The 27242-nt window shown below is 38.9% G+C and overlaps 2 protein-coding genes, 1 long non-coding RNA gene and 1 other non-coding gene across 6 annotated transcripts in view; 2 read left to right on the forward strand and 2 right to left on the reverse strand.

Moving 5' to 3' along the window:
- pde7a (phosphodiesterase 7A) overlaps positions 1 to 7580 on the reverse strand; it is a 32016-nt gene extending 24436 nt beyond the window's left edge. For all 3 annotated transcript variants that reach the window (XM_014966972.2, XM_014966963.2, XM_014966954.2), the window contains exon 1: positions 6449 to 7580. In XM_014966972.2, coding sequence (XP_014822458.1) covers positions 6449 to 6586 — 138 coding nt within the window. In that variant the 5' untranslated portion in view covers positions 6587 to 7580. The remainder of the gene's footprint in view (positions 1 to 6448) is intronic.
- LOC148153389 (uncharacterized) lies at positions 7121 to 12879 on the forward strand. Its single transcript, XR_015761687.1, has 2 exons — positions 7121 to 7239; positions 8555 to 12879. It is a non-coding gene; the product is annotated as an uncharacterized LOC148153389 (long non-coding RNA).
- A 4783-nt stretch (positions 12880 to 17662) lies between these two features.
- On the reverse strand, positions 17663 to 17748 carry trnay-gua (transfer RNA tyrosine (anticodon GUA)). Its single transcript is given in 2 exon segments — positions 17663 to 17698; positions 17712 to 17748. It is a non-coding gene; the product is annotated as a tRNA-Tyr (tRNA).
- Positions 17749 to 18928: 1180 nt separating this feature from the next.
- trim55b (tripartite motif containing 55b) lies at positions 18929 to 26523 on the forward strand. Its single transcript, XM_014966918.2, has 8 exons — positions 18929 to 19403; positions 19867 to 20036; positions 21737 to 21917; positions 23055 to 23150; positions 24890 to 25123; positions 25212 to 25234; positions 25599 to 25723; positions 25818 to 26523. The coding sequence occupies exons 1-8, from the start codon at positions 19284 to 19286 to the stop codon at positions 25976 to 25978; spliced, it is 1110 nt and encodes a 369-aa protein (XP_014822404.2). The 5' UTR covers positions 18929 to 19283; the 3' UTR covers positions 25979 to 26523.
- Positions 26524 to 27242: the final 719 nt, after the last annotated feature.

Genomic DNA, 27242 nt, shown 5'->3' on the forward strand with positions numbered 1-27242 from the left:
GAAAACAGGATGTTGTCCATTTACCACAAAATAAACATTCTGAAAAGCCCTCCAGGTCATTTCAGCAAAGCTGGTTTAAAACCTATGTTTCGGTGCAGCGGGGGTTAAAAGTTTGCGAAAGATTTTGAAACGCCCGGCTCAGTCAGAGTCTGAGCAGCTCCTCTAGCATTCTTACCACATCCTGAAACGACGTCAATCTGATGGCAGTTTGAATCAACAAAGTAACTCCCAGAAGAAGAAACCGCTGCCTCGTGTTCCCTTATCAAATCTGTGCAGAGACGAATCTACGCTGCGTGGAACAAACACACCCATCTCTTACCCTCATGCACAAAGCTTATCGTCTCCCTAAGCATCTCAAATTTGAAGGGGGTTATCTGCAATCGGATGACAAAACAATCTTGACGGCCCGTCTGACGGTGACGTAACAGACTGAGTAGATCACGGTGTACAGCCCCGAGCTGCTTTCCTGCCATTATCACCCAAAACAACGTGACAACACAGAACAAATCAATGCCATTTGTTTACCAGTGTTTTCACCAGAATTGTTGGTATGTGGATGTGAATGAATGCAGCTATTGAAAAAACTGGGGAGCAAAATGTCTTTTCATCAAGTTGCTGGATTTAGATTTTACAATTCTGTCGCGCAAAAGTACTCGTATGGCGTAAACTTTTAACATTCGGTCATGAATTTATTCGTATGTTATACGAGTTTAACAATAAGTGGCATATAGCTGCAAATCTCACAGTGGCCTCCTGGTATTCCTGGAAGATAGAGACCACAGCTGCTAATGAAAAACTAAAAATACACAGATACTTTAGACTCCCTATTAAAATGCTTATAAACTGTCTATTTTCATAGTTCAAACACAGCTTAATGTATATTAATTCGCCCACTGGAAACCGTCTTAGCTCTACCGCAGAAGTTGGCATCTATGGTTTCCTTATCTCTGCTTTTAGGCATACAGCCAATCAGCACCAAGGAAAATGAATGGCACTCCTGGATTGGCTGCTTTGCAAACAGCAGCCAGTAGCATATAAAATAGCAGCTAGCTATTGCAGCTTCCACAAACTGCATTTTCTTTCAACTATTTTAGAGAAAAAATCTGCAGACAAATTTATCACAAATAACTTAGAACTAAATTCCACAAAAAAAAATACACACAAATTTAATTTTTCTCTCTTCAGCCTTGTAAAAAAAAGTCGGATATGGGTTGCAAATGGGAAGAAAAAAAAATTGGATTTGTGTCGCCTGCTGTGTGAGCGTTGCCTAAGCACTGCTTATATTTGTAAAAAAAAAAAGAAACTGTAAACTTCGTTTTTACACATTACTTGCTACTTTGAGTTGGTAAGTAGCATAAAATCCAAATAATACACAAGTTTTTTGGATGCATTTTGACAAAACTGCAAAAAAAAAGTTCTACGGTTCCGAATACTTTTTCAAGTCACTGTCGGTAAAAATGTGTGCAGCAATGCAGAGCAGAGGAATCAGTGTTTCATAGTTTATAGGAGAACCACATGACCTGTTCCTGCATCCTTCTCCCTGCATGTCGCTTCTAGACTTTCCAATTTGCACCAATTTAATTAGTCGCTGGCTCGTGTTTACCTGTCGTTTTTCTTCAAAGAAAGAATATTTCAGGGGAACCAGCTTTCCTGAATGCATTCTGGCAAAAAACTCACTTTATCTTCCAACAATTCAGGACGCCAACATGTGTCACATGGATACAAAGACAACAGAAGAAGAAAAATCTATTCATTGGCGAAGGTCTTCCCCCCACCCCCTTCGACCAAATCATAAGCATTCCACAGCCACTAAGGGAGATATCCTTCTGAGACAGAGTTGTGTCTTCAACCCAACTCTTTTGTCCACTGTTTACAAGAGGAAATGTCTTCATCTGCGAGGGAAGGGGCGGCGGGAAGGGGTAGAGGAGGAAGAAAGAGGGGAGCTTGTGAGTGAGCGGAACAAGATAGCCGGAGAAAGAAGAGAGACTGAGACTCCGGCCATCTGTGAATGTGGAAGCGAGCCAAACCACTGCCCACAGAGCACAGGCACATGCCTAACTGCCTCTTTCTGCCATGGCAGTCCTGCCCTGCTTCCACAAACAACAGGCTTGTTGAACCACACACAAAAACACAGCAGCCACCAAGGACAAACGCACCCTTGTGGTCATAAATAAGGCCTAAACATAATATTTGTGGAAGTGTAATTGCTCTGTAGCAACGGCTGAATGACACCACTGCATGCATACATGCAGGTTCACCCATTTTTGTTAATGTTTGCAAGAGGAGAGGTGAAGCATTTCAGCTGCAGGTCTTAATGTTTCTAATTTAGTTGTTTTGTTTTTTTACTTTTTATGGCAAAAAAAAAATAGGTAAAATGCCAGAACTGCAACAGAAAGACTAGAAAGGAAAAAGCAATGTAGCTCAAACTGGAAGGATAGTGTAGCAACTTGTGTTTGTTAGCAGATGAGCAGCACAGAAATTGAACCACAATGTCAACTCAGAGGCGTCGCGACCTTTCCAGGGAACTCTCCCTGGTTTTGGTCCGAGATCCAAGTTCCAAGAATCACAGTGAAAAAAAGCGATTTAAGGTCTTATAGCTGCTGGAGGCAGAGTGTTGAGACGGAGCAAAGGGAGAATTTTACTGCACTGACCGAAACCATTTCACCAGAAACCCTTGGAGATCTACTAAACGTCTGACATCAACATAAATGCATCCAAAACAGCTCAAGAATGGTAACCGACCTCTTCACTTGCATGTTGTTTAAATTATCCTAAAGAGATGAAACCTTTTAGCTTTTAGTGGTCTGTAAAGGTTATTCTATGAACAAGGTGTTAAATAAAGTTCTCCAAGTTCAGAAAAAAATATCTGGGTACACCAAGGAAAAGCAAACCCAAGAACCAGAAATCCTGCAACGTGTCTGAAGGTGTTAAAAGTTCTTAAATAAGTGAGAAGTTTACCCAATACAGGTTTGTGCAAACAAAGCATACCAGTGCGGTTGTCTCGTTTGGCTCAGTTACAGTTTAAATTATAAAGTACAACAGTGGAAATCTACACAACGGAATCAGATGTTAAAGTTAAAAAGGAGCGTTACACTGAATCTAATCTGAAGGTTCTGGAAAATAAATAAAATCTATTCAATTTATCACAATGTTGTTCCACATGACATCCAAAATGGAAACCATTTTCAATTCGTGGAAACTCAATTTCTTATTCCTGAATGCATCTTCACCGCCATCTCCTGAAACAAATTCTTGACCAGATCAGATGGGTTTGTGGGAAAAGCAAAAGAGTTAAAGAGTTTTCAGTAGATGTTAAATGAATAGACTTTATTTGAAATGGAAAGCACACTATGGCTCAATTACTGGTTTTGAGGAAGAAATGGTAAAAAAAAGTCGGACATTTTACGCTGCCAAACTTTCTGCACAAGAGAGACTGCAGCTTGAAGCCATCAGAATTGCTTAGATTTTGTGAAAGCTACACTTTGGCTGATAATCCTTTGAAACACGGAAGGAAATTTTGAAAACCAAGCAGACTATAGCTGAAAGACTCGTGGAGACGTACAAAACAGACTATCACTGTGCAGATAACATATTTAGCATAGCTAAAAAGTATCCTGTAGTGACTAACAGACCAAAGTTTAAGTTCACAGGCCGTTTAGTCATTCTTTACTAAACTTAGCTCTAGTGTATTGGTTTCTTTCTGCGCCATATTTTTGTCAGATATTATGATGTTAATTTGTCCTCTAGTCAGTATTTAAGGCCTGTGTGACATTATTAATGCAGTTTTTCTCTTATTTTCATCCTCCTAAAGTAATGGCCCAACTCATTTGGGGTTTTTTTTGCAAAGAAATGAATTAAATCACTTTTGACAAAAATGATTTGTAGGCCATTATTTTAGGAAGATGACAATATGATGTACTATGGCTTGTTTTTGCAGAATTATTCACATATCTCATCAACAATTTTTACACTTAGCAACCAAATTGTTCCTTAACTAAACTGGTTAAAATTCCTTCTACTTTTGGATTGTGTGGAAGGACAGCTGGTTGCAGCAGCACGAACATATATATTGTGACCAGTTATCAATAATGAAAAATACAGATCAACTATATTTAACCCCATTTCAATAAAACCCTACAAACTTTTTCATATAAGGTTATCGTCCAGGTAAAAATCAAATTATGTATAGATGCTCTGTCAATGGAGTTTTATCCTTGATAGACATCAACATTTTCTGAAATATGAAAGTATGGCGTCATCTGCATAAAGTTGCATGCCACCTACTGACATGGTCTTCTAACGGTTTTTACTTCATAACTGAAACTAAAATATGACGGCTGAACTGTTCTAAAAGTGCTGTTAAACCAACTTCTACGACATTTCACAACATCAGCCGGTAGATGTCATTACAGACATGAATACAAGCTTAATTTCTCAACACCATACATTGGGTCTTGACACCCTCTGAGCATGAATAAAAAAAGTTATCAGTAGGAACTGCTGCATATAGCTTAAACAGACATCCATCTAAAACGGTCACAAGTACACAGTAGAGGTTTGCACAAAAGCTAGAAGTCAAAAATGACAAACAAAACTTGCAATGCAATTGTAAGATGACAAGAAAACCAACAAAATTAAGAAAAATCAAAAAATCCTCAGCAGGGAGTATTTAAAAAAAAAAAAAAAAGGTAAAAGCATATAAATACCTGATGACTTGTCTCTAAAACATCTTTCCTGAGCACACAGGGAATACCTAGCACCCATTATTCTTCTGCACAAAGAACTAATGGGCGCCACGTCAAAGACAAACGCTTCAAATGACTCAGTACAAGCTAACGCAAGGAAGACATCATAAAAGGCAGAAATGTGACCTTACAACTTGAAGATGGTTGTTTCTGCCTACACTTTTTATCTTTACCCACACAGCAGGTGAAATAAATAGAGGCATGCAAACCAGAGGGATATTTTCAATGCGCTACAAGAAAAAAAAAAAAGGAAGTTCACGTCTTACTCAAAAATTTATGCTATGTCAATGTGTCAGTGTATGATAACATAAATAACAGAGTGGCACGTTCCTTCTGATAAATCCCAGGAGGAAACTCCAGCATCGTGTTAGCGCCCGCTGAAAGAGGGGCCTTTTATCTGAGGTCAACATGCACAAATACAAAAAGTTGGGAGACAGCTTCTTGTCTGCTGTAAAAGGTCCAACTGATAAGAACATGGTGAGGACTTCTGTGCAACTGAAAGCTCATTTTATGTGTTTGCATTTGTGTGTGTGTGTGAATGTGTGTGTGTGGACTAGTACCAGTACTACAATACAAAGGCTCTAAAAAGTCAAAAATGTTAATTATTCATCATACCATTCCTTTTTAATGAACTGCTAAATTTTTAATGAACTGCTAAATGCTTGAAACTGTTAAATTATAGTTTGAGATCTGGAATCTTCAGTTTTTCACAGCTTTTAATGCCTAAACTTTTACATTTTAACTACATTTAACACACATTTAATGTACGGGTTAGTGGTAAGAAGTGACAAGTTGTAGCCTATACAACTTGTAGTCAATGTCAATTTAATGTTCTAGTAGGAACAGAAATACAAACTTTTGTGTGTTCAAAAATGTTAATACCCAGCAACCACCTGCAAGATTTTTGCAGATTATGCATTCTGTGGAAAGATGTTTGTTAGGGGCCTGTGTGAGCACAAACATGACCGTACAGTTGTTATTGAAGATATTTAGATTAACTGTGACACCTGTTATGGATCTGGGGCCCCGTTACGTGGAGGCTTTAATATAAACATTCAACAAACAATATTTTCTTTCTTAACAAGATTCTGGCATACTTTTGGACATTTAGATGGCCTCTCCTCTATAGGCAGACTAACTAGAGCTTATTAGATTCCACCGACAGACTCTGTTTTTAGGCATTAACCAAACATTTGAGATTTGATTTGGGTAAGGGTCCTTCCAGAAGCTTAATATTTGTGATATCTGATCTGCCCACTTTTGTGTTTGGGATGGACACACCCAATCGTGTCCACTTTTCAAGCACCCCGCTGTTGTGACACCAACTCTCTGGCAGTAAAACAGACCTTCAGCATGATGCTGCCACCACCATGCTTGACAGATAGAAGGTGTCTGAAAGCTTCCCATCTGCATACTAAAAAACTGGATTCAGCTAAATGTCCTCATAAGGATGGAGATACTAATTAGTTTGCGTGTGTGTGCAGAAACCTCTAACAACCACCTGCACGATTCCTGCAAATTATTAATGCACTTGCTGTGAAATTCCTCATTGCAGACGAGTGCATGCCCTACTGTAAAAGTAAAATTGATATATATATATATATATATATATATATATATATATATATATATATATATATATATATATATATATATATATATATATATATATACATACATTATTGTCTTTTTTTTTTTTTTACCTGTGACAGCTGTCTTGGATCAGGAGCCCCGAAAAGGGAAGAGCTGGAGCTGAAACTAATGGCCCCCCTCCGGCTGAGGACATGCTTGGGAACCGGCCTGTCTAGAGGCAAAACCGGCAACTGATAACATACTTCCATTGAACAGTCAGGGCTGGTTCCGGATCAAAAATATAAAAGAAAAAATAAATAAAACATGCAATGTTAAAAAAAAAAGGAGAGAGAGAGAGAGATATGACTGATGAATTGGAAAAATTTCCAAAAAAGGCGAAAGGAAATAGCTTTCAGTATGGTGAAAACGATCTGACACGAAGCTGTGAAGTGTTTCTGTTCATTATGAGCGACTCAAAACTTGTCCAGATCGCCTTCATCGATGCTGCGTCTCGTCTACCTCCGCCGTTTTACATCCCTCGGTGTCATTCTGTGGGAAACTATTCATGCCGTCGCTGTTGCGTTCGCCCCTTTCTTTCTCATTTTGCTCAAATCCGGGCCCACGGACGACGAGACCTTCTTGCCATTTTCTGGGTCTTTATGAAATCGCTTCCTCATTTTTCAAAGCAGAGCAAAAACGTCCGCTCGTCCGGGCTCCGTGGCGTCCCCGCGGATCCGCATATCGCAAACCCCGAGATGAAAACAAAAGGCACGACCGCTTCCAGAAAATATCATCAACATATCATTTTCTGGTGCCAACACCGGCGGGCGAAGGAGAACAGAGGCAGCTCCGGGAATGGGGGGGATCCTGACGGCGGCCGCGGTCGTGAAGGACTCCTCTCTCATTCAGGACTCGGCCGGTGGTGAGATATATTCAACATGTAGGGGCTTTTCCGTCTTTTTTCTGAGGCTGCATGTTGAAGGAGCTGTTGTCTAATTCACCGCTGGTTGTAAAACACAAAGTGTCTGGCTCAGAGAGAGGAGAGAGGGGAACCCCGACGTTCCTCTCATTCACCGCCGCTCCGCTGGGGTCCGCAGCGACTTCAGTGGCACAAACATAAACGCGTAAAACAAAAAAAAGAACAAAAAAGAACCTAAAGAGAGCTTAATTCTCTACAACTACCTGCCTATCGTCCTAAAAATTACCCTACTGTGTGGTTTTAAAGCGCACAACACCTGCCAGAGATGGTGCTGTTGGAGCGAGCACCCCAAAAAACGCCCTTGTTTACGGTTAGCCAATAGCGTGAAGGAAGTGTTTGTAAAACAGACGGTGATTGGATAATGCTTTCAGGGCTGTATGCAACGACACACGTGAGTGGCTGCGGAGCCAGGGCGATCCCTAGAATTATATGAGCAGTCATTTGCAGACGGCGTGGACTTTCTCAAGGGTATTCCTCCACAACGGGGCTTGCCCTGCAGCGGTCCACATTATTGCCTGTGATTACCTTTCTCTCATGAGTCATACTACTTGGGAGCTGAAATACAGCTTAGCAAACGTTTCAAAATGTTGCATCTCTGTTAAGCTATGGCAATTTTGCTGCATGTGTGTGGTGACTAAAAATGTCAAATTTAACCACACAGACGCATTTAGAAGGAAGAATATCATCAAAAAGTTCACTACCTTTTCAATAAATCAAACCTCACATATTGTATGCATTCATTCCACATAGAGTGCAACATTTCAAGCCTTAATATTTGTTAATGTAAATGTTAATAATTATGGCTTACAGAAAACGAATACCTCAAATTTAGTGTCTCTGAAAGTATGAATAAAACATAGGATACATTTTAAAAAGGATATTTTAAACTGAAATGTCAGACTTCCTAACAGCATGTTGATTTCTATGCACGAAATACTCTCCTTTTGCAGAATTATTGCGTTAATGCAGCATGCCTTGGAGGTTATCAGCCTGTGGTTCTGCTGAGGTGTGATGGAAGCCCAGATGTTTTTTTAATGGTGGCCTTCAGGTCATCTGCACTGTTAGATCTGGTGTTTCTTCTCTTCTTCTCCAATACCTTCTAGGTTCTGTGTGGGGTGTATGTCAGGCGGGTTTGCTGGCCAATTAAGCTCAGTAACACCATGGTTATTGAACCAGCTGTTAGTACCTTTGGCAGTGTGTGAAGGTGTCAAGTCCTGCTGGAAAGTGAAATCATCCCTTCCATAAATTTTGTCTGCAGAGGAAAGACGGCTGCTCTGACTGTGGACTCCAGTAGATGACATAGCACCTGAATCATCACTGAATGTGGAAACTTCACACAGGACTTCAAGCGATGTGAATTGCTCCACTCTTTCTCCAGACTACATAGTTTTCCCAATTAAATGCAAACTTTACTTTCATCTGGAAAGAGGACTTTGGATCACTGAGCAACAGGTCAGTTCTTTTTCTCCTCAAGCCAGATAAGAAGCGTCTGACGTCTCTGGTTCAGGATTGTAGCTCTTCATGCGCTGACTCTGGCCTCAGCCCACTCTTTGTGAAGCTTCTTAAATTGATTTTGCTTGACAATCCTCTCAAGGCTGCACTTCTCTCTGTTGCTGATGCGGGATTGCCTACCAAACGTTTTTCCTTCCACTCGACTTTTTTCAAATATTCTCGGATACGGCATTCTGTGAGCAACCAGTCTCTTTAGCAGTTACTTTTTGTGGCTTGCTCTCCTTGTTGATGGTGTCAATGAGACACCTCTACAGCCTAAAGCAGTCTTCCCCAGGATAAGTGATCTTCTGACCCAGAATGAGAAACTATTTGTAGGCTCAGGAAAGCATCGCAGATGTTTAGAGATTATTAGCTTATTAGGATGTGACACTTGGAGATGCCAGTATTTAACTTTTTAGGATACTCTAATGTTCTGATACTCTAAATGTTGGGTTTTCATTAAGAGTAAGCCATAAAATATTTAACTAAATGTGTAATTGCTCTATATTCACTTTCTGAAATAAGAGACATAAAAAACACGTTTTTCATGATATCCTAATTTCTCCAAATTAGGATATCAACTGGTAAACATTATAGTGTTTTCGATAAATAAAATGATCCTACATTGTTTTCAGGACACTGATGTATTGGAACACCACCTATCACTCTTGTTGAAGTAATTATGTTTTAAAAATGCAGCTTGAATGCTATGAGTCTTTGGTCTTTCTTTTTTCAGTAGGAGCTGCCACTCAGCTGCCTAATACACTTTTCCTTTACTTAAATGAAAAACTGAAACTGAAGAAAACCACATAATCAAATCATATTAAGCACTTTTTTTTGTTTAAAATTGTTGTGTAAATGCCTTTATATTGTACTATTTTTACTCAAGGTTATCATACTGTTTTAATTTTATACCTACCTATACTTTTTTTTTTACATATACCCTTTTGATTTAAATAATTATCTGTTTCACCAGAGAAATAGCTGCCTTCCTGTACTATCCAAGTATCACCAGTATTGCATTAGTCATGCAGAATATGCCCATTTTCACTCAAGGTTTCTCCTGCCATATCCATGTGTTGGGGGACAATGAGTGCACCATGGCAACAGCCATCCAGGGCCAATGTCAGCACAAGCATAAGCCTCATGCTCCCTATTTCCATGGCCCTGAACATGGCTGTCGGCCATCATCCTCCCAAGTGAACTGCACTCCACATTTAAGGGCAAGTAAAGTAAAATAATGCATTTGTCCATTCTTGCATGATTTTATTTATAGAGGATCTTGTCCTTACAACATCCAACAACAATTATTTCAATTAAGTTTGTTGTTGTTGTTTTTGTTTTTTGAGACTTTTACCTTTAGGTAAAACATGTGTGTTGCTAAAAATATCAAATAAATTATCTTATTATTATTATTATTATTATTATTATTATTATTATTATTATTATTATTATTATTATTATATATTTATCTAGGTTAAAAAGATAAATAAAGTTGAGTAAAATACTCAATTTACTCAAATACTTGAACATGCTGATAAATTTTCTTTCTTTGGAGCTAACAGTTGGGTAAAATGCATGAAAAGTTGGTGTATTTCAATAAACCCAGGCTAAAATTATGTTTCTGGAACCTCCTCAGATACTCTAAAAGTCTATGAACCATGTCTAAAAGCCGAGTACAATCTAGAAAACCAGGCAATTTAGGTGAAGTCCAAGACCTGGCTGACGGCTACACAAAAACATGTGGCTTGTCTGCAACTTGCTGAGGAACATTTATGAAAAATATTTTGATGATTAGGAATATTTGTAGATTTGAGAAAATCCAGCTAAAAATTTTGAAGTTGTGGAACAATATTTTTGTAAAAAAACAAAAAATAAATAAAGTTGCATGCAAAATAAGGTTGCTGCAGTGGAAAAAGAGAGGGTTAAGCATATCTTTAAAGCTCAAATATGCACAAAATTTATTCTGATGATGAAGTGTTTTTTTTTATTAAAAAGAAGATTTTCAATTTCTAAAACTTGACCTCCTAAAACATTTTCTTGTCATATGAGAAAAGTAAGTTTTTATTTGTATTAGATTAATAAATAGTACTACAATAAAGAAGCATATATGGAAGTAACAAAGGATTCGGGATGCCTAACTGCTTATTTACTGCATACCCTGTAAAAGTGGAATAGCCTTGAATTGTTTAAATGGAAAAAAATTATTAAAAAGGAACACTCTTAGTTACCCAGCAGAGATCAGGGGTTTTCACTCAGACAGCACTTTATTAATTCTTTTAAGATGGAGAATAACAAGCAGTCTTTGTACAGTCTGTCTGTTCTAACTAGACAGAGAGTCACTACCTTGTTGAGGTTTCTCACAGGGAGTCTGGGAATCAGCCTTTCTGGCTCCGATCAGCAGCAGCGTAACTCTTAGGATGTTGACAAGACCTTCAAAACCTTGAAAATAGTGGAGCGCTTCGTTCTTATCTCTAAACCCTCCCTAAGTTCCAGCAGAGTGAAAATACGGTAAATACTTCTTTTCAGGTTATACAAACAGTTAAGAAGAAGCTTTTTTCAAAATTCCTGGGAAAAAAAATCATGAGATCCTCAAATCTAATGTTAACGAGCCTAATCTGAAGTTGCACTTTCAGATATCTGTTGTACCCTACTGAGAATCTGCAATCCGGCTGTTGCCTGACGACAGGTTTAATCAGTATTACACCTGTCTCAGTGTGTGCACACAGCGCAGTATATATTTTACACCATCTACATCAAGTTCTCATGGGGGAAATTGTTTAGGAAGCCGTTGAGTTAATTAATTTACCCCACAGTCTGTTTTTGCCTTTCACAGTAGTGCAGACACACAGAACATGCCAAGGGGAACACATTTGCAGCAGGTATGATGAGCTCTTGAGTAACGGTCTCCAGAGCTTAAATACAAGTGAGCTGCTAATTTCCTTCACAGGTTCAGTACCTGCTTGCACTGCTCCCCAGTGCAATCCTCACATTGGCTCTACTTCTACTTACAAGTAATTGATTTATGTTAAGGTAATTCACAAACTATCGTTCTCCCTAAATTCCAATATTTTTCATGGAGAAGCATATTTGTTCTTTAAATCTTGTCACATCATTTTAGGAGTCTATATTTGCATTATTGTCAGGTTTTATTCGAAGCAAAGAAGAAGAAAAAAGAGAACATGGTTACTCTTTGCTTGCAGAGCCATCTTGTGGAAGAAAGGTGTAATTACAATAGCAGTCTGTTAAACGTATGCCATGGGTGTCAAGCTAATATTCATTTTGGGCCACATCAAGGTCATGAAGTCAGTCATCATTGGGCGGCTCTCTTTGCATTATTAATAAGTTTTTAATTTTTAATTTGACGTGTGCCTCAAGTTATTGTTGTTACCATTTTTTTTAATAATCTGTATGCCCCATAAAATTATTGAAAGCAAACTTTGACTTTGACTAGATCTTAATTTTGACAAGCAACCCCTCAACATGATTCTGCCAGCACCGTGTGTCACCATGGCAAGTTTGTATTTTGTGACAAACAGCAGTTGGGATTTCCTAAAACAGTTTTTAAATGATAGCTTTCTTCTTCCACTCTTCAATTAAGGAAGGATTAGCTACATGCGTGACTTACAGGAGTGTCAGCAGATTTTCCCACCTGAGCTGCCTATGTGTGCTCCTTGTGAACCTTGACGTCCCAGGTTCACGTTCTTCCTCCCCAGAGGTTGGATTTATTTTGCTACCTAAGGGACCCACCTGGATCCTCACCTGCTTTCCTGGCCTTCTGAGGACACCAACCACCTGTAAGGTTGGATCTGAGCTGTAGAGCTGCTTGCTCCTTCAAGTAGACCTACCTGGATTCTTTCATGGTTCTCCTTCACACCTCCTTTTTCCTTACCCAACACCATTTTGCTTGCTCTCTGATGCGTGCCTGCACCCACGTTTGGAGTAATACACTGGGGGACCTCAACCAACAACTCCATGCGGTCTTCCAGCACCACGGAGAGACAACCAGGACTCCCCTCATGACGTAAGATTAACCAACCTATTTCAACCCAAACCTGAGGATGACAAATTAAAAAAAAAACAAAAAAAAAACAGGACGATAGTAAGGAGGTGAAAACTGCCATAAATTCCGTATAAAGTTGTGGCCTTGCTTGAAAAAGCTAGCTTTTTTTCTGCCACTAGATGGCATCCTTTTTCCATGTTAAAACCTTATTAGGTTTTATGTATGTTTGACCTGCCTAATAATTTTAATCTTCTGCAAAACCATAAGTTTATTTTTTGAACAACTCTTAATTGAGACTTATCTTACAAATTTTCTAATTAATTTTGCTTTGCTGCAGATATCTGATCATCTGGAACCGTTCTTTGTTAGGAAAAGGAAACAAACATCACTTCCTACCAGCATCCTGATTTTCTGCAGGTTGCTGCAGTTAAAATAGTGAAATACAGCATTACAGTGTAGTACTCTTATTGCAACAGGGCCCTGCAAAGGATGGTGAAGGGAGCTGAGAAGGTGATTAAACTATCCCAACCCTCTATTCAAATTCAAAGTCAAATTCAAAAACACTTTACTAATCTCAATGGGACATTAAATAAAATTAAATTCAAGGTCTGTTTCAAAGTTGCTGCAGAAACGAGGCTCTGCACATAAAAAAAAAAACATCTGGAAAGTTTGATGTGTGTTTGTATTCAGTCCCATTTACTCTGATAACGCTAAATAAAATTCTGTACAGCCATTTGCTTTCAGAGGTTAACAGAGCCCACATGTGTGTAATTTAATTTTACTGTAGCTGTTCTGTGAACTGCAGCCATCCTGTTAACTGTACCTTCAGCCTATCCGGCTGCATAGTGATAATAAAATCCCTCTATCACTTTCCTGTGAAGTAAAGGACCGAACATCTTGTGGTTTAAATGAAATTAAGTTTAAGACGATCTGCTGAGTGCATCTTGGTTTTCTCCCAGGAGTTGCACTGGTGCCCCTTACGGCAGAATGACGTCTTCTTTTACGTCACCTCACGGACGACGATGTTACATAAACTTCCATGCAGGAGTTCAACTTTGTTAAAATCAAGTTTTCATATGTTAAATATGATGTTGGCTGTCTAACGTAACTCAGGGCACATGTATTATTCATAGTAAACTCAATCTGCATATCCGTCTGTAGTTAAGCTGAATTAAATCTGAGGAAGTCTGCTGGATTCTCACACCACTATGGGAAACAGAACCGCTGGATTTGCACTTTGCTGTTAGGAAAATCTGATGTTTTCTCAATCTACTGTATTAGCATAATATATATACATATATATATGTAATTGGTTTAATATATCGTATAAAACAACAAGAATAAAATAGTAGTAGTAATCATAGTTTAGTGCACTGCACTTTTTAGTAAACAAACTTTCTATTTGTATTTTGCTTTTATTGTTTTATCAACTCAATTTCGTAATATTTTAAATATGAACACAAAACTATTCAATATACTTTTTTTCAGACTTATCCAGATCTCAAAAATGCATAAATCAAACTCTATATTGTATAAGAAACATAGTTCAGGTGGGATAATCTGTTGACATGACAACAAGTAGTCATGTGCTTCACTTGTTGAACTTTTATGGAAACGTGGCAAGAAGAAATTTATTGTTGAAGACACCATAGGTTCTGTTTATGGTTTGTTGCACGCAATGTGTCTCTGCGAACCTAGAGGGAGGGAGGTACTCCTATTAAATGTGACCACATTTAACTTTTTAAAGTGGTACGTATGAAGGGAAACGAACATCTCACATCACCCTGAACACATCATCCCCAATGTGAAACTGGAAGAAACCCTGTCAGTATCCAGAGGACTTAAAAGTGGAGCGGAGGATCACCTCCCAGCAGGACAGTGAACCTAACCGCTAATGTCGTACATGTTACACACAAGTGGATTCTACTTATTCATTTTGAAGGGAATCTAATTTTGGGGGTATTCAAATAATAATAGTAAAAAAGGCTAAATACAACCGCTTCGAGCATAAAATGTGCACAAGTTAAAACCAGCTCCCATCCTATCATCTCTAATATCTGTGAGGAAAACATGTAGAGATCCAGGTTTAATTCAAAGCCAATTTCCAGAATCGAAACTGAGCTTCTGCAAATTCGGACAGAAAGATCCTGTTTCTCTCTGTCTCTTGTACAAAGACTTTTTAAATTGCTTGCCATCTGACTTCCTCTTAACTGAAATATTCATACAAGAGAACAGATGGCACCCTTTGCTTTTGCTTCCTTTTCTCGTCCCGTGTGCACTTTTATGTTGTGAGCGAGCGTCTTGTGCGCCGCTACACATGTGTAACCTCCACTCGTGTAACTTGGAAGTGCCTGCAGACCCTTTTGCTATGCATCCTCAAATTACCGCTGAGCAAGGAGTTTCACACTGCGCTCTTTAAAGCGGCATCTTTCAGCTTCAAAGGCAGCAGTGTCTGGCTTTTATATTAGCCTTTCATCTTTTAAAGAAATCTCCATACTGCTCTTAATTTGTCAATCTTTATTGGAGTTTTACCAGCCGGCGCTGCAATATTATGAGTCAGTCAGTAATGGCTTTAGAGTTATGAATTCACTTTAGTCACACAAACACAACCCAGAACATCTCCCTAATTGATCTCATCTGAATTCACTTTTAGGCGTCAGCTAAATGGTGAGGACCGGAGCAGTCCTCGCTCGTTAATGAATACGTAATCAGACCAGTTCAGGCTTTTTAAAGATTAATGATTAAAACTGAATAAACTGGCGTTCCCACAGCTTCACAAAAATAACACAAAAAGAAACTTAATGTGTAATCGTGCATCATAAGAGAAGCACTCAAGCTGAAGAGAGGACTTGGATGAAATGGCAAACATTAAGAAGACAGCTTAAAAAAAAAACAAAAATCATTTCAATAGATTTACAGATCAGACAAGGCAGTGCTAGATTTTTATGCTCAAGAGCCACACGTAAAAGTGGTGCTTTTTCTGTTTTTCTGCCTTTTCCCACCTTTAAGGCATTAACTGGGTACATGCTCGGAGCTGTGGTTCCACACCTGCATTCTGGTGTCCCTGGATGAATTCATGCAAACAAAGGGAAAGAAATTAGAGGGAGTGAGAGAGAGAAGGGGGGGGAGGAGAAAAAGACGTTCATTATTTTCAACAACATCTGTCTAAAATGGTTAAACATGATTCACTGACTCTGATGCGTCTGTGTGAAAAGCACTGCATACATTTCCATGCGGCCTTACTATAAAGGGAACAGAGGTGCAACATGAGGGTGTCGTATTATATTAGTCAGAGAAAAATGGCATATTAGGTATGCACCAGTGGGTCAAAAACAGGTGAATAAAATCAGCCTGTCCTGTAAGGCGATTAACCTTTGATATAAAAGATTTAAAAAAAAAAACTATATCTGACATAAATTGCTGAACAAAGGTTAACAAAAAACAATAGCTAAAAACACTTAAAACATATATATTGAATAGTTGTTTCCAAACTTTAGGTGTTTATTTTTAAATATATCTCATGAGGAAAAAACAAACTGAAATATATATGTAATATTTTCCTCATCTTGCCAAACTAATGCATCTGCAGAAGCAAGAGTTTCAGGATATGTATCTACTTGCTTTGCAGACCTGTTGAAATTATCGCAAATTCCTCCATACAAAATAGCTTAGGTTTAATCATGTAGACCAAAGAGGAACATACATAATTAAAATGTTCAAGAATTTGTCATGAATTCTCAAAAGGATTTAGCTCAGGACTTTAATTAGGCAACTCTAACAACTGTATTTGGTTTGATCTACAAACATATGACATATGGGTACACTTCAGTCATTAAATTAAAGCATAGATATACTACTTTAAGCACTCACTTACAATTCTGAACATGTATCTACACAGAGTACTTAATAGGTGACAGAGAAATGACAAATAACAATAAGCATAGTACAAAAAAACCCTCCAAACAACTGTGATGCACGCCACTGTCCTCTCCACAACTGATAATTATCACCACTGAGTCATCCATCAAATAATGATAATGTTTGTTGTCAGCACAAGTAGCAAGCATATCAGGCAAGAAGTTTTGCTAAATTAGATTTTCGTAGGGGTGCTTACAGCAGGGATCATTTGTCAGTTAACATGCTGATCAACAATGCAGAACATGTTGCATCCCCTTACTGAGATGAGCCATGCTGTAATTATCCAGGTTAGTGTTTGCAATAAAAGTTGGTTTGGAGATTAAAACTGTTTACTTTGCTCCCTTCCTAAAATCTGAGGGGTTGAAATGTTGTGCATTATTGCAAGGTTTAAAAGTATTTGCACTGAGAAATCGGCTGGTTTGAGTGACAGTTATTGCGTGAAGACACCCTGTTATTTACAGGATGAGAGAAGTTTTTAAAATAAGGTACATGGGAGCAGAATTCCCACTTCGGCTCTAATAGGAAAACATTTTGATGGAGATATTTTAGATGTTCTTCCGGGCTGCAATGTGAGAAAATAATGGAAGTCAAATGACAGAAAAGTTTTTGTGTTTATTTTTTAGATTAGTAAAAATCCAAGCCATAATGGGACATCCTGGACTAGGAAATGTGTCTTTTAGAAATCTCATCCTTAAAAAAGGGTCAACTACTCTGCAGGAAATACATACTGCACTTTATTAGCATTGTTAACCGTGCCTGGTCTATTGTTGGGGTTCTTAGAAATAAATCATGAATTTTCATACAACACTGCTAAAACATTGGCATTAAACTAATTAAAAATAAAGTTTGGCTTTACAGTAAACATCAAATACGCTAATCCTGGTTTGTAAAATGTTGACAAATGCATACTTCAGCATTTTAAACGAATGTTAAGTTTAAGAAAAGAAAGTCCTCTCCTTCGAGCCGGATTCGAACCAGCGACCTAAGGATTCCCGTGAAACCACTACAGTCCTCCGCTCTACCAACTGAGCTATCGAAGGGAGATGCAGAAATTAAAAAAATTTACAATATTGAGAGCGGAAAAGGGTGGTCGCTGTATATGATTTTTGAGTTCTGTTAGCTTTATCGCTCTCATTATAATACATTTCAAAGAGATAATTACGGATTTCCGAGTTGAAATTGTCAGTACGCTTTTGCTAACCAGTCTTCTGTGTATCGCTATCATAAATTAGCATGAGCTAATTCGCTGTCTAATTCTTCACGAATCCCGCGGACAGCTAACACAGTTTCTTTAAGGATTATTGTCAGGAAAATGTTCACATTTAAACAGATCTAAATACCTATTTGATTATTTTATTCATGAAGGAAAACAGTTATATCTAGCTTTTGCTGCTTTGTCAACCGCTGTATTGTAAATAAAGGTTTTTTTCTTTAAATGGAAGACCTCTCCCTTAGTATGCGAGAGGTAGCGGAATCGATGCCCGCATTCTGCAAGTCTTTCTTTATTATTAATCTAAATTCCATGTTCACGGCAACTTGAAATGTAAGAATAACAGCTAAGACACGTTTTAGACTTTAACTGGATGCTTAACTTAAATTGCCAACATTTAGGTAATCTTCTAGAGAAAGACTAGAAGGGGCAAAGACTAGAACGTTCCTTAAATGTTCCATGCTGTAAGAAATATTTTAATCCAGACTTTTATTCATACTCTAACAAAATATTTTAAATGTGTTCATTTATTTCACAGCTTAAATAGTTTTTTGTAGCAGTTGTACCAATTTAACCTCCCTTTTCATTTGTTCAGAATGCATAGTCATATCTGTGAAAACGTAATTTAGCATCCTTTTCTTTTGCCTTTCGACTGAACCAAAGACAATAACAAATATAACTCTAAATATCAGCAGTGGAATTACTTTTACTATTGTCTTCATCTGCTCCAACTTCTTCTCCTTCTTTTGAGATATACTGTTTTTGTGAAAACAAGTCATCTGGTATAAACCTTGTTTTTCTCTTCTTTTTAAACTTTCCCACAGTTTCTGAGCAAGACTTGGCCGATCCCTCTTGTTTTCTACTCTGAGATTTGCAGCTACTTCATCTGAATTAATCTGTTTTCTGAAAAACCTGTTTCTCCAACACTACTGATTATCTTGTGTGACCTCAATTTTCTCTGTCTGTTTATTGCTCCAATATTCACAACCAAGTTCTTGTTTAAACAAAAACAAAAAAAAGATATATGGAGATTAAATCTTAAATTGTGAGCTTAGAGATGGGGCAAAGTTATTCTATAACGAAGAAAGTTAACTTCAGCATCATTTTGTCACCCTCTATAGGGAGTGTTTGGAAGCTGTTAGACAGCTGTTAAATACTGACCTGCTCTGTTTCAAATATGGGCAAGGTAAAAATGGCAAGCCGAACTAAAAAAAGAACTGACTCCAACTGGGTTGGACTGAACACCCTCTTCTCTAGACCGTGTGACTCAGCGTCTGACCGTGTTTTTCTTTGTTACGCAAACCTTTAGCTGTGGTTTGATTGAGTTTAGGTGCAGTTTAAAATTGTTTCCCCAAGGCTCGCGTCATGGACAACTTGGAGAAGCAGCTGATATGTCCCATATGCTTGGAAATGTTTACAAAGCCTGTGGTCATCCTACCCTGCCAGCATAACCTGTGCAGAAAATGTGCCAATGATGTTTTTCAGGTAAGCAAACAAATAAAATCAACTTATTTTTGCTTTAAATCGGACTAAAAGACAGCTATGAAACATTGTTATTTATGTTTGCCATTTGAATATTAATATTTTAAAGTTCTTTCCTAAAAAATTTAAGATATTAGCAAATGAACAAGCTGGTGTTTTAATGACAAATTAACTGCCAGATTAGAAACACTTAAATATTTATATGCTTTGTTGGAACATTATTAATGTAATAAATGAAAGGTACAAGTTCTTTAAAGTTGTTCCAAAGTATTATTTGTTTGCATTTACTCTTCTCAAAATGTATGAACGAATTAGCAGTTTTACACAGCATGGATTCCACATTGGTATTGCTTTCCTGTGAATCTCTTAGATTAACATTTCATAACTGTTTATCGAAGAGATCTATTTATCCATCACAGTCCTGTTAAGACACTAAAAATAAATTCTGAATTGCTTTTGCTTTCAGGCTGCAAACCCATATCTCCCAACCAGAAGTGGTTCGCTGACGTCTGGAGGCCGTTTCCGATGCCCGTCCTGCAGACACGAGGTGGTTCTGGACAGGCATGGTGTGTACGGCCTGCAGAGAAACCTGCTGGTTGAGAATATTATTGATATGTTCAAGCAGGAGTCAAGCAGGTGAGCCCAAGCAGATACAGGACCTGTCGTCATGCAACAACCACAAATCTGAGTGTATTTTGTTGTGATTTTATGGTAGATTTACACAAGTTTGCACTCAGTGGCGCAAAAAGTGGGTATGCACTGTATGCAACGCATATGGGCGCTGCGCTGCACTAGAGGGGGCGCAAAAAACGATGAGAGGAATCTTTTTTCTCGTCAGCATTTTATGTACTTAACAGCCGTTTGTGTATGAAATGATCAATAACAGAGGAATAACAATGATTAGGCGCCCCTCCCCTTCTGCCAGCCGCTCTCTCCTCCCATACAGGTAGCTTGGTTCTCCCTTAGAGAACGAGCCGAGGCGCGTTTTTTTTCTTTTAAATTTGAATTGTAATGAACTCGACAACAGGGAGCTAAAGATGGGGCGGCAGAAAAAACAACAACTCCGGGGCATAAAACAAAAAACGGAAGAGGGGGAAGGATAAATATGTTGGAGAGACGAAGAAAAGCTTTTCAAAGTGGTTGAAAGACAGTAGGTAAGTTTTGTCAGTGTATCAACAAGAAAGTTGTAAATATTCAACTAGCTTAAGCTAGCCTGAAATGGCTGTTGTCTGATAGACACACCTATATCACCACGAGGCGGGTACGGTCGGGTACTGCGTACCCCTAAAAGATTTAGCGGGGGTACGCAGTACCTGCAAGAGAGAGGAGCGGCTGACTGCTGTAAAGAATCAACGAGTTCACTGTGCAGCCGTGAGTGATTAGTTTTTCAAGAACAATCTAAAACACGACTTAATCAGTTAATAAATAGCTTCTTTTTTCCCATTTCATATTGTTTCTGAACTGTTCGTGCTTTGCTAGAGCAGCGGTGCAATACGTGGATCGCGGAAGGTTTTGAGTCGATCTCGGTATTAGGTGACAAACTGAACGCCGCCTGGACGCTGAAACCAGCACGTCCTCCTCTGACTCCTTATCACAAAGTTCGTAACTTTATTAAAGAACAACAACAAAAAAATCAGCAAAACGTGTTCAAATTAATGACCCAACAAAAATAATGATCATTATTGTTTCAACAAAGTGTTGCGCAATTCTGTGCGTTTCGGTTCCATTACCAAAATAACGAGCAGGAGTTTAAAATTAACTAATCAACCACCGCTGTGTTCATGAAAGCACTTATTAATAATCGCAAAATAAATGTCAAGCCTGAAAAGCTAATATCTTAACGGATTGAATGTTATGTTTTTAACCTAATCTCTGGTGGGCTTGCGGAGGGCAGGCGGTTGCCACGGCAACGGGTGTGCTTAAACGACAAAGAGAGAGAGTAAAACAGCGAGTGGTTTTGAGTTGATCACCTGTTCGGGTTATGTTTAATTAAGTATTTAACAAACAAATGGCTTCTACCGCGATATTTCTGTGAAATTAAATAAATATTTAGAAAAAAAATAGTTTAGTGCTCTCTGGCATCTCACTTTGAGCTCAGAGTCTGAGAGGCTTTTCCTCTACCCTATCACATCCACTCCTGTGCACTGATCAGCATCCAGCTACATCGATTACCTTGTTGACATTGCATGCGTTCACCGGGAAAAAAAAGTGGCTGACGGCTCGTCAATAATCTGCCAAGGTGTGTAATAGTGACATTACCAAAGCAACGTCACATGTCACATCATTATGCAGTGAAATGACAGAAAGGTGTTGCTGTTTTCCTCACACCTCAACAGCAGCAGCAGGCCAACACAGGAGAGGAAGGAAGAAACGCCCATGTGCGACGTTCACGAGGACGAAAAGATCAACATTTACTGTGTAACCCACGGCGTGCCCACGTGTTCGATGTGTAAGGTGTTCGGAGCCCACAAGGACTGCGAGGTGGCCCCCCTCGGCACTGTCTACCAGACAAAGAGGGTGAGAGCTTAGAGGTTTGAGATAATGGTCTTCCTCCATCACAGTAATTGCTATGAAACGAGAAATGTACATACACGCTATGAAGTTACATAAAATATTTAGATATGTATTCCTTTCTTCAAATTCTGAAGATTACGTCGCCTCAATATTTTCTACTTGGGTGAAAGTAATACAGAACTCTGTGAACCACATTTCTCTGGTCACACCTGGTTGCTCCAAAACATTGACTTTGTTGTTCTAGGTTACTTTCTAACTAATTCGGAGCAATATTTAGGGTCACCCTCCATTTTGAGGACTCATTTGGTCACAAGTTTGACTGAGACAAAGACGGATCTTCAATATTTCCAAAGTATTACCTTACCTCGTGTTATTTATTTTATGAAGTCTCTCTTTCAGTAAAACACTCTTTAAACATGACGTCGCCGCCGGCGTGCTTCTAATTTGGGATGGTGTTGTTAGGCTTGTGACCTTCCCCCCTTTTTCTTCAAAATGTAACATAAGTCATTAGAGCCAAATTTCAGTTTTATGATTATAGGACCAAATGACGAGTCTCCAAACATGTTCTTCCAGAGAGCATTTTGAAATCTTAATCCGATTTTTTCATGCTTCTTCTTTGCCAAGCGGCCCTTTCAGCCAGTGTCGGGACAGGACACAGTTTTCTCTGGATGATGTCTGTCTCACCAACTTCAGGCAGCAACTCGCTCTTGTTCTGGAGTGGATGCAGACATTGTGCACAAATCCCACGTTCATCCCTGAGACACAGACTGTCACTCCTTACCTGAAACCTATTATTGTTGGACAATTCTATGATTGCACATAGTTGTTGGAACTGATAGATGAGGAACCTTCCAGGAGTTTGGATTTTATCAATGATGAACCAGGCTTCTGAAGGTTCATAGTCTAGGTGTTCTTTTGACACCTAAACTGGTTTCTTTTGACTTTTTCGTGATGTTATATACAGGGTAGGAGAGTCACAGGTGTGCCTCCACTTAACAACTTCGGCTTTAGGAAATTATTTAAAGGCATATTAACCCCATTTTGTGTAAAAGAGTCATTTTATGCTGCGTTTATCAGCATCTGTTTTCAAGTGTCCCTGATTTCAGTCGACAATCCCTCCCGTCTTGCCTTTGTGTCCAGTCCGAGCTGAGTGACGGGATAGCCATGATGGTTGGGAACAACGACAGGATCCAAGGCATCATTAGTCAGCTCGATGAAGCCTGCCGTGTCATAGAGGTCAGTGTTGAGCGACTGCAGTGTCCAGCTGCTCACAGTGGGCTTCAACCTGTGCATGCACTAACCCACCTGTAGAGACTTACAAACTGGTGTAATGTGCCCTTGTCACTGGCACTCTTTTCGCTTTTTTCAGCATGCCTCCGTGGGCTTTACACAAAAGGAGAGAGAGGAAAATTGGTATTTTTGGTGCCTCTGTGTTCTGTTCCCTCCCTCCCTCCATTCATTCTTTTTCCTTTTTCCCCACCCCCCTTACCTCAAACACCTGATTTCTGGTCTGCTCCTGTAGCATGGACAACAAAACAAGCAGGGTCATAGATGGGGAGGAGGACAGGCAGCTTTCCTTTGGTTTATGCGTGACAGTCAGATTTAGCTCAGAGAAAGCTGGATTGGTTCCAGTTTCCCATGTGTCATCTTTCGCGTTCAGATAGCGCGTAAGAAAGGAGGTTTACCGTCTTTTCAGCGCCTTACAAAACTAATCGCACTGCTGAAACCCTTCCACAGCCTTCATTATGTTTTACTGGGATTTTATGTAATAAACCATAGTAAACTTCTGGTTAAGCTAATAAAACTCTGAAATGCATGATGTGCATTTGTATTCAGCCCATTTCACTCTAATATGATGAAGTCAAAGCCAGTAGAGCCTATTACTTTCAGGTTGTTGGCAACTATGAATCAATACAAAGAGTGGTAGTCTTCCATTCATAAACTTGTCAGCTTAAATTTCGCCGTTCTCGTCTGCAACATGTTGATGTGCCCCTTGGCAAGGCTCTTTACCTCAAATTGCCTTTTACTCTGCAGATTTGGCTGTATTTAAAAAAAAAGTGCTTTGAGGGGTTAGTCTGAGTTCAAAAGCACAGTCTGAATTCATTCCACCTACCATTCAGAAACACACATGATGAGGACAAAAGAGTCCACCTGTTAATAATTTGTTATTTGTACAAATACATCTGTTCCTTAAAGGCTTTAAATATGTGTTAGAGAATGTTAGTGAACGTGTCACTGAGTAATGCTCAGTCCATCATCCAAAAATAGAAAGAGTGTTACACAACGACAAACTTACCAAGACATGGAGAAATTCAAACTTGTGTCATTAAATACATGTTATTAGGAATACATGTAAACAAAATATAAAATAAGGCATAAAATTATGTATTTTGAACACATTTAATGAGCCAAATGTGTTCATAAAGTTAAAAGTTCTGCAGTTTGTGCAAAAATAACAGAGTTTGTTTGTGTCAGTGGCATCGCTAAGCTATCACATTTGTTTTTAAATTGATGTTTAAAATAAAAACATGAAACTAAATTTAGCCAACAAACTCACTCCGCTGTTAACATCCAAATTACTGCGAAAAAGAAACTAATAAACTCTTAAAAGGTCCAAACTAACATGACTCGATCTACAGGAAGCAACATTTTGGTCTCTACGTGTGTAAAAAGAAAAATTAAATAAATAAATAAAACATTAATGTTGGACAAACTATAACAAGGTTGAAAGAGAATAAATACTTTTGCAAGGTAATGTAAATAAAAAAAAAACACTAAATAATATTTAAAATAAACCTAGCTGCAAGCGTCTTTGATTTTCAATATTTAAAGCTGTTTTCTCCCACAAATTACATTTGCATACACTCACTCGGCTAACCTGAATTATTAATGTGGATTGAATTTCCCATCTTTCCCGCACATGTTCCAATATCTCTTTTTTTTTTTCTCCCCTCATCTCCCTCTCCTAACCCCAGGAGAACGGTCGGAGGCAGAAGACGAAGGTGTGCGAGAAGTTTGACCAGCTTTACTCCGTGCTGGAGGAGAAGAAGAGGCAGATGAGTCAGAAAGTGACGACCGAGCAGGAAGAGAAGATGAACTACATCCAGGGCCTCACAAAGAAGTACGGAGACCATCTTGAGGAGAGCTGCAAGGTCGTGGAGAGGGGGTTTCAGACCATGGAGGAGACAGAAATGGCTCTTTTCCTTCAGGTCAGGACAATAAGTTGACTTTAACCTTTCCAGTTTAAAATAAACTCTGCCTTTATCATCTAACAATGTGAATTTTTGTTTCTTCCAGAATGCAAGGGATCTCCTTAAAAAGTGAGTACTTGCTTACATCCACATTGTAATACTACTGCAAGGCCAACAACTTCGTTTCGTTACGTTTCGTTTTGTGTGCTCCTGTGGTTTTCAAACTTTTTCATTGATTTCCTCGTGAATGATTCATCACATCCACATCTGCTCTTGCACCCAAAACGCAGCTTAATTCACACCTTCTCTCTGATGCGAAAAATAATTCTGCGAAATGTTGCAAATCACTATCCAGAGCTGAGGCGTCCTGAAATAATCCGCGGGAAGGCGCCGGAAATCACAAATGTATAAATACACTTCGAGACGTGTTACTTTGAACGCTTGACGCTGGAGTCTAGTCAATGGGTGTGCTGTTTTAAATAACTGCCCTCAGAATCGAAGACGCTTCCAGCACAGTGCACTTGGACAAAGTTGAGCGCGGCTACGAGAAAATGGATCACTACAAAGTCGACTTCAGAAGAGAACGCAAGGCTCTCGGCAGCCTCGACTTCATCCGAGGTGAAGGGATGTAGATTATTTACGAGGTGCGTCTGTTTTCTTTTTCTCTACTTACCTGCGATTTGTCTGAACGCTGCTCGCTTTGTTTACGCAGACGATGACGACGAGAATGAAGAAGAAGGAGACGGAGAGGCAGGGGAAGGTGCGCGGACTGTTTCTGGAGGGGCTGCGGTTTCAGCCCCCCCTGCACAGCCCAGTGCCCCCCAGCAAATAAACCCCTCCCTGAGCCCAACCAGGAGCTCTCCTTCCACCTAACTGGTACAAAACATGCATCTTAACGAGCAGCTGGAGAGCTGCTGCTGCTGCTGCTGCTCAATGTTGATTTCTGATCAGTTGTGATCGGGCGAATAAATGCAAGAGAAATTCTAGATCTGTAAGAAAGGAAACGTCTGAACCATCAGGAAAATTAGTCTTATTTCTTTGCATCATATTTATGTTTTAATTCCTCTGTTCTGCTCATTTTTGATAGGCGTCGTGTTGCTATTGGCTATGTCCAGAAATGAGATACATTTTTAAAGCCGCTGACCTTTAACAACTCAATGTTAAAGTACGTAATTAGACTCAAGAGGAAAATTGGTTTTCTCTCCTTTTTGCTCCTTCCATGTTGTTTTTATGGCAGATATAACTTTATATGGGCAGCAGAAAAGTGAAGAAAAATATCAGTGACATCTCAGTGTTTTACTGCCCATTTATTCATTTTTTTGTCACATAGCACATGGATGTTTTAATATATTTAATGTAATTTTGCCATTTTGTTATACATATATATATTGTGAGATTAAAATGTATTCAACACTTTACTGCTGACACTGTACTTTCATAAATCACATCCAAACACATTTGCACTCTTTACACACAGAGTGATATATTTCAAGCAATTTGTGTCAATTTTCATAATTTTAGCTTTCAGCAAAAATAAAAAATACAAATAAAAAAATCTTTCTTAAGACCAAAAGAGAAAAGTATTACATATATATAATTGATAATTGTTGTGGTTTGCTGAAGAATGAGGCTGTTCAGAGTCTTGCTTCCAAAGAAATTAACGGGAAACTGAGTGGAAGGAAAAAGTGAGGAAGGAAAAAGTTGCATAAGCAACAAGAATAACTGCAGTTTTAACTGTGAAGAAAAGCCTCTACTCAGATATACCCATGATATGAGCTGCAGCTGTTACAATTTATTTGTTAAGCCCCCCCAGAAAGAAATCAGGGTCCAAGAGTTTTGCGGAAGAGTAAAGCGTCACAAAATCTAAATTGCTTGAGGTTCAGTGTGGCGTTTCCACAACTAGGGATGATTTGGTGTGCTGATGGTATTTGTTTGTGTTTTTGAGTTCATGTTTTCCTCTGCTGATAAGCTATATGTAGATGCTGATTTAATTTTCCAGCAGGATTTGGAACCTGCAGGTACCAGCGGGCTCAGCTGACCTTCACCCAAATTCACGCTAATGCAGACACCACCAGATATTGATGGTTTATAATGTGCAGCACACAGGTTTACTTTCAGCAGGCCAACATTTATGTAT

Source organism: Poecilia mexicana, unplaced genomic scaffold (assembly GCF_051168715.1).
Source record: "Poecilia mexicana isolate PSO_F unplaced genomic scaffold, ASM5116871v1 scaffold_20, whole genome shotgun sequence".
Taxonomy (NCBI): domain Eukaryota; kingdom Metazoa; phylum Chordata; class Actinopteri; order Cyprinodontiformes; family Poeciliidae; genus Poecilia; species Poecilia mexicana.